The sequence below is a fragment of the Equus asinus genome, chromosome 7 (genome assembly GCF_041296235.1).
Source record: "Equus asinus isolate D_3611 breed Donkey chromosome 7, EquAss-T2T_v2, whole genome shotgun sequence".
In the NCBI taxonomy this organism is placed as follows: Eukaryota; Metazoa; Chordata; class Mammalia; order Perissodactyla; family Equidae; genus Equus; species Equus asinus.
The window spans coordinates 82,522,202-82,535,834 of record NC_091796.1 but is presented as its reverse complement, the minus strand read 5'-3'; the positions used below and the strand labels follow the sequence as shown (position 1 = coordinate 82,535,834).

The 13,633-nt window shown below is 37.5% G+C and overlaps 1 protein-coding gene across 4 annotated transcripts in view; it reads right to left on the bottom strand.

Moving 5' to 3' along the window:
• The window catches only part of BBOF1 (basal body orientation factor 1), a 63,249-nt gene that overhangs the window by 30,370 nt on the left and 19,246 nt on the right, over positions 1-13,633 (bottom strand). For all 4 annotated transcript variants that reach the window (XM_044773976.2, XM_044773974.2, XM_014835706.3 and 1 more), the window contains one exon: positions 1,922-2,002. In XM_044773976.2, the coding sequence (XP_044629911.2) occupies positions 1,922-2,002 (81 nt within the window). The remainder of the gene's footprint in view (positions 1-1,921; positions 2,003-13,633) is intronic.

Genomic DNA, 13,633 nt, shown 5'->3' with positions numbered 1-13,633 from the left:
TTCTCACAACAATTCTATGAATTAGATACTATTATTATGCCCAAAGACAAGGACTGAGGAAACTGAGGGAAAAAGATATTAGTGACCTTCCAAAGTCGCATAGCTAGTAAGTGGCAGAGCAGGGATTCACATGCAGGCAATCTGATGTTATTCAGCCTCCCTAACAAGTAAACAAATAAGAGACTGTGATAAATACTATGAATGAAATAAATGGGTTAATGAGATAGATAGTAACTGGGGGAGGTAACTTTATATTGGGGTTTAGGGAATCTCTGAGGAAACAACGTTTGAGCGCTATAGAATAAGAATGAGCCAGAGATGAAGGAAGAGCATTCCAGAAGAGGGAATAGTATAAAAATATGCAGGTGGCTGAAACCTATACAGTGTTATAAACCAATGTTACCTCAATTAAAAAATATCTATACAGGTGGAAAAGGGCTTGATGGTTCAAAGAACAGAAAAGGACTATATGGGAAAACAAAACAAAATACCAATAACCTGAGGGAAAGCCTTTACACGATCAGGTGGAACATGCTGAGGTATGCGATGAATGAACAGGGCTTACTAGAAAGCCCATTGCCATGAACCAGCAGCAGCGGGGCTCAAACCAGCATAGGAGTGTGTTCCTAACCATGAAGTTTGTCCTAACATGGTGGGGCAGATACTGCTGTGGCTGGCCAACCCAACACTCATTCCCATCCTCCTTTTACCTTCCCAGCTTCCACTAGCAGCTAGAAAAACAAAACACTCACTTTCCCAGCATCCATTATAACGTGGTGCTGGCCAATGCAATAGAGGTAAGAGGAAATCTGCTGGGAGCTTCTGGGAAAGCTTTTATGGTTTCCAGATGAAACGGACAAATACACCAGAAGCCTCCCTTCTCTCTGCCTTAAACATAGACAAATTTTGGAGCTGCATTAACCATTTTGCAACTATGAGGGAAAGGCCAGCAACCACCTACTTCCAGACATAAAAATCCTATTTATATAAGCACTGTCAGTCAGGTATTCCATACACTGACCAAGCACTTCTGACCTTTGTTTGTGGAATGCTCACTGAGTAGAAAAGAGATCAAGCGTAGGGTAGAGTAGAGGGAAGAGCCAAGTGAGAGCAGCCTATTCCTGAGGACTTCCATTCCTAACAGTGCCAGTAAGCGCCAGAAGGAAAGCACAAAGATGCTGCTCCTGCCCCACTCCCAGGTTATTCGATACACAAACTGGAAACCTACAGCTACTTTTTTTTTTTTTAGATAAAATCCTTTTATCTAAATGTGATATGAGTATTTATTTGCCCCACTCTCAACTCCCCACATCTCTACCAATTTCTGAAAAGAATCTGTTCAATTCTTCCCTAAAAATAAAAAGTTAAAAAAATTAAAAGAATTAATTAAAGAAACACCATGGGGCCTCTGAAAAGATTCTGTAGACAAAAAGTGTTCCAATGCATTTCCCACAATTTGGAGAATTAACTTCACTGGCACAGAAAAATGTGGAAGTTTGTGACGTGCTACGGAACATTTTGAGCTCGCTTTTGTTAACATCCTTAGCTCAGCTTGACTAAGAGAAGACCTTATGTGTACCAGAGTGACGTCTCCAATCCCATCTCCCCTATATAATGGGGCACATGCAGCTCTACTTCCACGAGGGGAACACCAAGCTAAGGGGCATGTGTCCTGAAGCCTTGGTAAGATGACAATCCCTCTTTAGGCTTTCAAGAATCTCTAACTGGGAGGGGGAAAAAGACTAGTCACTGAGACATCTACAATAGGTTCATTTTCCCTGTTTTTTATTCTGCTATGATTTGATAACAATTTTACAATAAGATACCAAATGGAAGGTTGACAGGTCTCAGAATGCATATAAAGAGACTTACGTTTTTCTAGTACAAAAAGTATTTCTTAATTAACCTTAATACGCCATACCTTTTCTTCAAAAAACCTGCCTTCCAGTCTTCTAAGAGTCTCCTGATGTCTGCGCTCCGTGTTCCTTAAATTCTCCTTCAGCTAAAATTAAAATAACAAAAAAACAAAACTGGTCAATAGGAAATGGGGTTGATTCCTAGAAAATTCCCAATAAAGAAACATTTTCTGTTACACATTACCTCTTAAACCTGAACAGAGAAAAACTCCTCTGTGTGTCCCTGCCTCTGAGGACCATATTTCCCACAATCTTCTATAGATTTACAAGATCCGTATTCAGCTTCTAAAAAGCCTTTCATGAATAACAGTTCTCAGAGCATTCAGACAAGTTGTTCTCATATTTTCTAAATATCTTCATTTTAAATATGTGGACTCACAGAATCATAATATTTTAGAGTTGGAAAGGACCTTAGGAGTCAGACTATACAATCTCCCACTTAATATAGGAATCCCTTCTATGAGAAAAATATCCAGAAGCAGAAGTATTACTAATTCGTCTCATTAATTCACTAAGCTGCCCTTTAATAATTCCCATATTTAGAAAAATTCTTCCTGGTATTAATCAAAAAACATATCCCTGTGATTCCCACAGCTGGAGCCTTCTATCCTCTAAAACTACACAGAATAAAAAGGACATAGCGGGGCTGACCCCATGGCCGAGTGGTTAAGTTCGTGCGCTCCGCTGTGGTGGCCCAGGGTTATGCTGGTTCGGATCCTGGGCTTGGACGTGTCACTGCTCGTCAGGCCATGTTGAGGTGGCATCCCACATGCCACAACTAGAAGGACCTGCAACTAAGATATACAACTATGTACAGGGGGGATTTGGGGAAGATAAAGCAGAAAAAAAAATGTTTAAAAAAAAGGACATAAAATTCTTGCAGGCAAAGAGAGTTGAGCTAATTTAAAGTTATGATGTTGTCTATATTTACTGGCAAGAATCAATCAGATTGAAATATGCATACTTAATCTAATATTCACGCCATAAAAAAGGCAGTAGGGAAGGGCTTTCCGTCAGACACACCAGAGTTCAAGTGCTGCCTCTCTCACTTGTCAGCTGTTTGACTCTGGGCAAGTCATTTAACTCCCTTAAGTTTCAGGATTTCCAGAAATAAAAAGAGGGAATAATAATAGCTATCTGATAGGGGTGTGCCAAGGATTAAATAACAAATAATACAAGTAAAGTACTTTGAATAGTAACCATTTAATATAAAGATTAGTTATTATTATGTCTAATATTGTCCTCCCATATACTTAACAACTTTCCTTATTGTGATCTTTGTCCTAACTATATTAAATCTCCATTTTAAATGATCTCTTTTAGATGTTCTTCTTTCTCCCTGTATTTTTAATAAAGATTTTTAAAAATGGCCTCTTACATTGTCAAAGACTTTCAAAATTAATGTAAACATACAAGTTTATGGAAATGTCTACCAACCCAGTGTGTGGGGGGATGGACCTTTCATATGGCATTGGATTCCCTCAAAAATCTATAAATAAATAAATCTTTTGAAAGTTAATTAGGCAATGCATATCAAACACCTTTAAAAGTTCATGTTTTCGAACCCACAAATACTACTTCTAAGAAGTCATCCTAAAAAGTAATTAAAGATATAGAAAAGTATTCTGTTACTTAGATGTTCATCACAGTTTATAAGAGTGAAAAATTAGGAAAAAGTCCAAATGTTCAACAATGAGGGACCAATGAATAAATCATGATACATCTACCCAAGGCAATGCCATGCACCTAGTCAAAACATTTTCTAGAAAAATAGGTAATGGCATTAAAAAATGTCCAAAATATATAAAGTGAAAAAATCAGGTTAACAAATAAGTTGTATATCATGATCTCATTTCTGTAAAATAACATATAGGTATTTTAAAATATGTTTCTACATAGTAGAGGAAGAAAAGGAAAGACAATACACCAAAATATTAACAATGGTTATCTCTAGGTAGTGTAACTGGGGTAGAGGGGGCTTATGTTCTTTGTTTTTTATTGACTATATTTGCTGAGATGGGCATTATCACTTCGTCAAAAGAAGAAAGGCTAAAACAAATTATTGAAAATATAATAACTACAACCTACCAATGTATGCTGCTTCTGTTAATCAGGTAGATAGAAATCATTTTTTCTTTAAAATTTATGCTTTGACTATCTTTTGATAATCTAAATTTCACTAGCCTCTTTTTAATTTTATAATGAATTCTATATTCACAGTATAATTAATTTTCTTCCTTCATATATACCACCCAATTTTAAGTTAACGGGCCCCCACATCTGCCTTAATTCTCTCATATTTAGAATTCCACAAAACCACCTTATTCTTTCCCATAAACCAGTATCTTTTGCCTTTGAATTTTAAGTCTTCCTGCTCCAACAGCCTTATTTGAAAGGTCTGAAATCGATTTCTCCACTAGGTAGCAACATTGTTCTTTAAAAAAATACAAATTGCACCCTGGCCCACTAGAACATGCACAAGTGGTTCCTAATTCACTTTGATTCAGAATGTACACCTACACTTAGGAAGGCTATTGAGAGTTCCTGAAAAGTTAAGAAACTTGATTTAATCTGCAGCATATTCATATAAACCAAAACTTGATATTCCTTCCAGAAAACTTTTGTTTGTTTTTAATTGAGATTATACTGGCTTATAACATTGTGTAAATTTCAGGTGTATATTATCATATTCCAGTTTCTGTATAGACTGCATCATGTTCACCACCAATAGTCTGATTTCAATTTGTCACCATACATATGTGCCCCTTTACCCCTGACCCCACCCCTTCTCCTCTGGTAACCACTAATCTGTTCTCCTTATCAATGTGTTTATCTTCCACATATGGGTGAAATCATATGGTGTTTGTCTTTCTCTGTCTGGCTTATTTTGCTTAGCATAATACCCTCAAGGTCCATCCGTATTGTCACAAATGGCACAATTTTGTTCCACTGTGTGTGTGTGTATGTATATATATACATACATATATATATATATACATATACATCTTCTTATATATAAGATATATAAACATACATCTTCTTTATCCATTCATCAGTTGATGAGCATCTGGGTTGCTTGCACGTCTTAGCTATTGTGAATAATGTTGTGATAAACATAGGGATGCATAAATCTCTTTGAACTGTTGATTTAATGTTCTTTGGATAAATACCCAGTACTGGGATAGCTGGATCATATAGTATTTCTGTTTTTAATTTTTTGAGAAATCTCCATACTGTTTTCCATAGTGGCTGCACCAGTTTGCATTCCCACCAGCAGTGCATGAGGGTTCTCTTTTCTCCACATCCTCTCCAGCATTTGTTATTTCTTGTCTTGTTAATTAGAGCCATTCTGACAGGTATGAATGTTGGCCATCTGTATCTTCTTTGGAAAAATGTCTGTTTATATCCTCTGGCCATTTTTTGATCGGGTTGTTTGTTTTTTTGTTGTTGAAATGTATGAGTTCTTTATATATTTGGGAAATTAACCCCTTGTCAGAAATATGATTTGCAAATATTTTCTCCCAGTTGGCGGGTTGTCATTTTGTTTTGTTGTTGGCTTCCTTTGCTTTGCAGAAGGTTTTTAGTCTGATGCACTCACATATATTTTCTCTTTTGTTTCCCTTGCCTAAGTAGACATGGTATTTGAAAAGGTACTGCCAAGATGATGTCAAAGAGTATACAGTGTATTTTCTTTTAGGAGTTTTATGGTCTCAGGTCTTACATTCATCTTTAATCCATTTTGAGTTAATTTCTGTGTATGGTGTAAGATAATGGTCTACTTTCACTCTTTCGCATGTGGCTGTCCAGTTTTCCCAATACCACTTATTGAAGAGACTCCTTTCTCCATTGTATGTTCTTGGCACCTTTGTCGAGGATTAGCTGTCCATAGATGTGTGATTTTATTTTTGGGCTTTCAATTCTGTTCCATTGATCTGTGTGTCTGTTTTTGTACCAGTACCATGCTGTTTTGATTACTATAGCTTTGTAACATATTTTGAAGTCAGGGATTGTGATCCCTCCAGCTTTGTTCTTTTTTCTCAGGATTTCTTTGGTCATTCAGCACCTTTTGTTTTTCCATATAAATTTTAAGATTTTTTGTTCTGTTTCCGTGAAGAAAGTCATTGAGATTCTAATTGGGATTGCACTGAATCTGTAGATTGCTTTAGTTAATACAGACATTTTAACTATGTTTATTCTTCCAATCCATGAGCATGGAGTATCTTTCCATTTCTTTATGTCATCATCAATTTCTTTCAATAATGTCTCTTCGTTTTCAGTGTATAGGTCTTTCACCTCCTTGGTTAAATTTATTCCTAGTTATTCTATTCTTTTTGCTGTGATTGTAAATGGGATTGTATTCTTGACTTCTCTTTCTGCTAGTTCATCATTAGTGTACAGAAATGCAGCTGATTTTTGTATGTTGATTTTGTACCCTGAAACTTTGCTGTAGTTGTTGATTATTTCTAATAGTTTTCTGGTGAATTCATTAGGGTTTTCTATATAGAGAATCATGTCATCTGCAAACAGTGAGAGTTTTACTGCTTTCTTTTCAATTTGGATGCATTTTATTTCTTTTTCTTACCTAATTGCTCTAGCTAAAACTTCTGGTACTATGTTGAATAACAGTGGCAAGACTGGGAACCCTTGTCTTGTTCCTGTTCTTAGAGGAATGGCTTTCAGTTTTTTACCATTAGGTATGATGTTGGCTGTGGGTTTGTCATATATGGGCTTTATTATGTTTAGATACTTTCCTTCTATACCCATTTTATTGAGAGTTTTTTTTTTTTTGAGGAAGACTAGCCCTAAGCTAACATCTGCCACCAATCTTCCTCTTTTTGCTGAGGAAGACTGGCCCTGAGCTAACATCTGTGCCCATCTTCCTCTATTTTATATGTGGGATGCATACCACAGTATGGCTTGTCAAGCGGTGCCATGTCCACACGAAGGATCCAAACTGGTGAACCCCCAGCTGCCAAAGCGGAACGTGCACACTTAACTGCTGTGCCACGAGGCCAGCCCCAAGAGTTTTTATCATAAATGAATGTTGAACCTTGTCAAATGTTTCATCTGCCTCTATTGAGACAATCGTGTGATTTTCATTCCTCATTTTATTAATTTGGTGTATCATATTGATTGCTTTGTGGATGTTGAACCATCCCTGCATCCCTGGAAAAGATCCCAGTTGATCATGGTGTATGATCCTTGTAATGTATTGTTGTATTTGATTTGCTAATATTTTGTTGAGGATTTTTTTCATCTATGTTCACCAGAGACATTGTTCTATAGTTTTCCTTTTTTGTGTTGTCCTTGTCTAGTTTTGGTATCAGGGTAATGTTGGCCTTATAAAATGAGTTAGGAAACATCCAGTACTCTTCAATTTCTCATACTAATTTGAGAAGGATAGGAATTAAATCTTCTTTGAACGTTTTGTAGAATTCACCAGAAAAGCCGTCTGGTCTTGGACTTTTGTTTTTTGGGAGGTTTTCGATTACTGTTTCCATCTCTCTGCTTGTGATTGGTCTATTCCGATTCTCTATTTCTTCTTGATTCAGGTTTGGGAGGTTGTATGATTCTAAGAATTTATCCATTTCTTCTAGGTTATCAAGTTCGTTGGCATATAGCTTTTCACAGTATTCTCTTATAATCCTTTGTATTTCCGTGGTGTCTGTTGTAATTTCTCCCTATTCATTTCTGATTTTATTTGAGGCTTCTCTCTTTTTTCTTAATGAGTCTGGCTAAGGTTTTGTCAATTTTGTTTATCTTCTCAAAAAAATCAGCTCTTAGTTTCATCGATCCTTTCTATTGTTTTCCTACTCTCTATTTCGTTTATTTCTGCTCTGATTTTTATTATTTCTTCCTTCTACTAACTTGGAGCTTTATTTGTTCTTCTTTTTCTGGTTCTTTTAGGTGTGGTGTAAGCTTGTTTGAGATTTTTCTTGCTTTTTGAGTTAGGCCTGTATTGCTATAAATTTCCCTCTTAGTACTGCTTTTGCTGCATCCTATAGGTTTTGTTATGTTGTGTTTTCATTTTCATTTGTCTCCAGGTATTTTTTCATTTCTCCTTTGATTTCTTCATTGATCCAATAATTGTTCAGTAGCATGTTGTTTAGTCTCCACATATTTGTGATTTTCCCAGCTATTTTCTGGTAGTTGATTTCTAGTTTCACAACATTGTAGTTGGAAAAGATGGTTGATATGATTTCTATTTCTTAAATTTATTGAGGCTTGCCTTGCTTCCCAACATATGGTCTATCTTTGAGCATGTTCTATGTGCACTTGAGAAGAATGTGTATGCTACTGTTTTTGGATGCAATGTTCCATATGTATCTTTTAAGTCCATTTAGTCTAGTGTTTCACTTAAGGTTACTGTTTCCTTGTTGACTTTCTGTGTGGATGATCTATCCATTGACGTAAGTGGGGTTTTAAGGTCCCCTACTATTACTGTGTTGCAATTCTCTCTTTAGTTCAATTTCTCCCTTCAGTTCTGTTAATAATTGCTTTATATACTTTGGTGCTCCTGTATTAGGTGCACGTATATTAATAAGTGTTATGTCTTCTTGATGGAATGTCCCTTTTATCATTATATAATACCTATCTTTGTCTCTCATTATCTTTTTTATCTTGAAATCTCCTTTGTCTGTTATAAGTATGGCTCCACCCACTTTCTTTTGCTTTCCATTTTCTTGGAGTATCATCTTCCTTCCCTTCACTTTGAGCCTATGTTTGTCTTTAGAGCTGAGATGTGTTTCCTGGAGGCAGCTTATTGTTGGGTCTTGTTTTTTAATCCATCCAGCCACTCTGTGTTTTTTTATTGGTAAGTTCAATCCATTTACATTTAGAGTGATTTACTGATATATGAGGACTTAACATTGCCATTTTATCTTTTGTTTTCCAATTATTCTATATTTCCATTGTTTCTTTTTCCTTATATTTCTGCCTGCCATTTCTGTTTTGTGGTTTTCTATGATTGTTTTCTCAGTTTTCTCTTTATTTATGATTTGTTACTCTGCTCGGATTTTTTGTTTTTTGGTTACCATGAGGTTTGTATAAAGGATCTCATAGACGAGATAGTCCCTTTTCTGATAGCCTCTTATCTCCATTAACCTATGCAGGTTCTATCCCTTTCCCTTCTCCTTCTATATTTTTGTTATCACAAATTATTCTTTTTTGTGTTGTGAGTTTGTGACCTAATTTGTTTATAGTTATTTTTTAATGTTTCCTTTCCCTTTATCCTTTATGTTATAATTGTTTGCTAACCTATTCTGAAATAGAGCTGCAATTTTCTAATTTTGTCTGTCTATTTATCTCCTTGCTAAAAGCTTTGTAAACATTTGCCTTTTTGTTTCAGGTAGGAGGGCTCCCTTCAACATTATTGTAAAGTAGGTCTGGGGCAATGAACTCTCTCAGCTTTTGTTTTTCTGGGAAAACTCTTATTTCTCCATCATATCTGAAGGACAGTTTCACTGGATAGAGTATTCTTGGCTGATAGTTTTTGTCTTTCAGTATTTTGAATATATCATTCTACTCTCTTCTAGCCTATGAGGTTTCTGCTGAGAAATCCACTGAAAGCCTGGTGGCGGCTCCTTTGGAGGTTATTTTCTTCTGTCTTGCTGCCTTTAATATTTTTTCTTTGTCACTGACTTTTGACAGTTTTAATATTATATGTCTTGGAGAAAGTCTTTTTGCATTGAGGTAATTAGGAGTTCTATTAGCTTCATGTACTTGCATGTCCAGTTATTTCCCCAGGTTTGGGAAGTTCTCAGCTATTATTTCTTTGAATAAGCTCTCTGCTCCTTTCTCCCTCTCTTCCTCCTCTAGAATATCTATAATCCTTATGGTACTTTTCCTAAGTGATGTTTCCCTCTCTCTCTCTCTCTTTTTTTTTTTTTTGGTGAGGAAGATTGGCCCTGAGCTAACATCTGTTTCCAATCTTCCTCTTTTTGCTTGAGGAAAATTGTTCCTGAGCTAACATCTGTGCCAATCTTCCTCTGTTTTGTATGTGGGATGCCACCACAGCATGGCTTGATGAGTGGTGTGTAGGTCCACACTCGGGATCCAAACCCATGAACCCTGGGCCACCAAAGCAGAGCACGCAAACTTAACCGCCACATCACTAGGCTGGCCCTTGAGTTGGATATTTCTTGAAGAACTTCTCCATTTTTAAAAAAATCTTAGTTCTCTGTCCTCCTTCATCTGAGTCATTTCTATGTTTCTATCTTTGAGCTCATTAATTCTCTCCTCCAGAAGGTCTACTCTATTTTTAATGCTTTCTACATTATCTTTTATCTCATTAATTGTGTTTTTTATATCCAGAATTTCTGTTTGTTTTTTTTTGTTTGTTTGTTTGTTTTGGAGCTTCAATCTTTTTGGCAAAGTATTTCTTCTGTTCATTAATTTTATTCCTGAGCTCACTGAATTGTTTTCTGAGTTTTCTTGTAATTCATTGTTTCTTTATGACAGCTATTTTGAATTCTCCGTCAGATTGCAATTTTCTATGACTTCAGATTTGGTTTCTGGAGAGTTGTCATTTTCCTTCTGTTCTGCCATATTACTCTAGTTCATGGTGTTTGATGAACTGATCCTCTGCTGGCACATCTGTGGTAGAAATCACCTTCTCTTATTTGGATATGGCTTTGGTTACTTTGCTTCTGGTTGCTTGGGTCTCATATTCCTCCACTGGCTCTCCATGGACTCAGATGCTGTTGTCCTGTGCGCCATCTGTACAGCTGTTCCCCAGTTGTCTGGGGGTGCTGGTTGCACCACTGCTGGGGTGCTGGGTTCATAGGTGTCACTGTCACTCATGGAGGCCCAGGGACCCAAGGACTTGTATGCAGCCACCACTGCTGGTGGAGTTGGTGTCAGGGGTACTACCACTGGGGGCTGGGTGCTCCCGCCTTGCCTGCTTTCAGTTATGTGGGTCGGGCCACTGCTGCTGCCACCATTCTACTGACAGTTGTGGGGTGGGGCTACCACTGGCTGCCGCCACCACCCCTCAGGTATTCATGCATGCACAGGACCACTGCCACCCCACAGGCATTTGGGTGCACGGGGCAGGGCTACCCTCACCTCCACTCTCAGTCATGTGGGCTGCTGTATGAGGATCTGCACCCTGGACTGCTGCCACAGGAGGTCAGGGAGAGGGCTGCTCCCGTAGTTCCACTGCTTTCTGGGAGTCCAGTCCATCCACCTTCAGATGTAAAGCTCCCTGGATCTCTTAGGTATCCTGTTGTGCTGTGTAGGGAATCCTCTGTTGGCCAATGGATGTCTGTTTGGTTGTAATTTAGAGGGGAGAGACAAAGGGAACCTCTTACTCTGCCATGATGCTGATGTCTAGAAAACTTTTTTTTCAGCTTTATTGAGGTATAATCGACAAATAAAATTGTAAGGTATTTAAGTGTACATCATGATGATTTGATATACATAACATTGTGAAAGGATTCTTCCCATCTGGTTAACAGAAAACTTGATACGCCTTCAATTATACTTTTAATGAAAAGATCCACTCAGCATTTAACAAAGATCTACTGAGCATGGCTTGTATCTTGTATTTCGATGAGTACAAAGGACAACCCTGTTCATGCCTCAAAGCATTTACAATCTTTAAAATTTCTAAATTATTACTTTAAAAATATCTTGTTTATTTTTATTTTTTTCCAGTTTTGAGATACAACTAATATATAACATTGCGTACTTTTTTTTTAGTTTTTTTTTAGTTTTGAAAACAATTATTTTTGACGTTAAAAATGTAAATGTAAAAAGCATACAGTGAAATGTGATAAATGTATAAACCGTTGTAACTGTGAGCCAGACGAATGTATAGAACATTTCCATCAACCCAGGAAACTTCCTTTCAAATTTTCTCAGAGGGAACCACTCTTCTGTTCTGACACTTCATGGAAGTCGACTTCTACAGGAGTATCAGAAAGGTACCTTAAAAGAGATATGTTTTAGGAGTTGAAAAGCATTTTTTTGATAGGCATCTTTTGCTGAACGTACTGTTTGGGGGGATTATGCATGTTAATGCCTCATCTGTAGTTTGGTTGTTTTTACTGTGGAGTATTAATCCCTTATATGAATATACAATGGTGTGTATATCACTTCTCCTGCCCATGGACATTTGGATTTTGTCCAGTTTTTGCCACATTGTGTACGTTTTTAAGAGGTGCAATGTGTTGATTTGATACACTCTTATATTACAAAACGATTACCACCATAGCATTAGCTAACACCTCCATATTGTCACATAATTACCATTTCTTTTTTGTGGTGAAAACATTTAAGATCTACTCTGTTAGCAACTTTCAGGTATATAATACACTATTATTAGCTACAATCACCATGCTATATATTAGATTCTCCGGAACTTGTCAGTCTTATGACTGGAAGTTTGTACCCTTTGACCAATATCTCCCCATTTCCCCCTCCCCACAGCCCAGGTAACTGCCACTCTATTCTTTGTTTCTCTGTGTTTGGCTTTTTTTAGATTTCACATATAAGTGATATGATACAGTATTTGTCTTTCTCTGTGTGGCTTACTTCACTTAGCATAATGCCCTCAAGTTTTATCCAAGTTGCTGCAAATGCCAGGAAGAAAATTATTACTTTTAAACAGGACTCTGGGCAAAGGCCTCAGGGAAAACATGTATTTGAGCTGAGCCTTTGAAGGATAGGTGAATTTTTTTTTCTGCTTTTTCTCCCCAAGTCCCCCCAGTACATAGTTGTAGTTTATAGTTGTGGGTTCTTCTAGTTGTGGCATGTGGGACGCTGCCCCAGTGTTGGCTGACGAGCAGTGCCATGTTCGCACCCAGGATCCGAACCAGTGAAACCCTCGGCCGCCAAAGTGGAGTGAGCAAATTTAACCACTCAGCCGCGGGACCGGCCCCCAGGATTGGTAAAATTTTAATGGACAAAGATCTGTCCATTAAAGTATATGGAGTATATCCCCAACAGAAAAAGCAGTGTGAACAAAGTAAGAAAAGTAGAAAAGACTTCAGGGATGAGTGAATACCCAGTTTGGGTGGATTAAAGGGGGTGTGCATGGGGAGATAGTAAAAGGAGATAAAAACCTACCAAAGTAGATGTAGGGTCTTGACTTTCACACTAAGGCATCTGGACAATCTTCTGTTTACAGTGGAGAAATAGTAAAGAAGATTCTTGAGGGAGGTGATCAGAACTGTGATATTTTAAGATTATTCTTGCAGCAGTGTGTACTTTGGACTGAAGTTGTGTGGTGATTTTAAAATATGTCCACAACTTCTTTGACAATCCTCCCTTCAAATGATGGAACCTAATTCCCCATCCTTAGAATGTGAGCCAGACTTAGGAATTCACTTCTAGCTAATAGAATATGACAGAAGTAATGCTATGTGATTTCCAAGGCTAGTTCAAGAAAAGGATAGTTTCTGTCTGACTTCCTCTTGGATTACTCACTCTTGGTAAAAGCATCCATCAAGTTGTGAGGACACTCAGGCAGCTTACAAAGAGGCTCGTGTGGGAAGAAGTTGAGGGCTCCCAGTAACAACCAGCACCAACTTGCCAACAGCCATGCAAGCTGGCACCTTGGAAGCAGATCCTCAAGCTCCAATCAAGCCTTCAGATGACTCTAGCCCTGGCTGATATCTTGAATGCAATCTCAAGAGAGACCTTGAGCCAGAACTGCCCAGCTAAACTGCTCACGAATTCCTGACCCACAGAAATTGTGCTTTTAACAAGTGTTT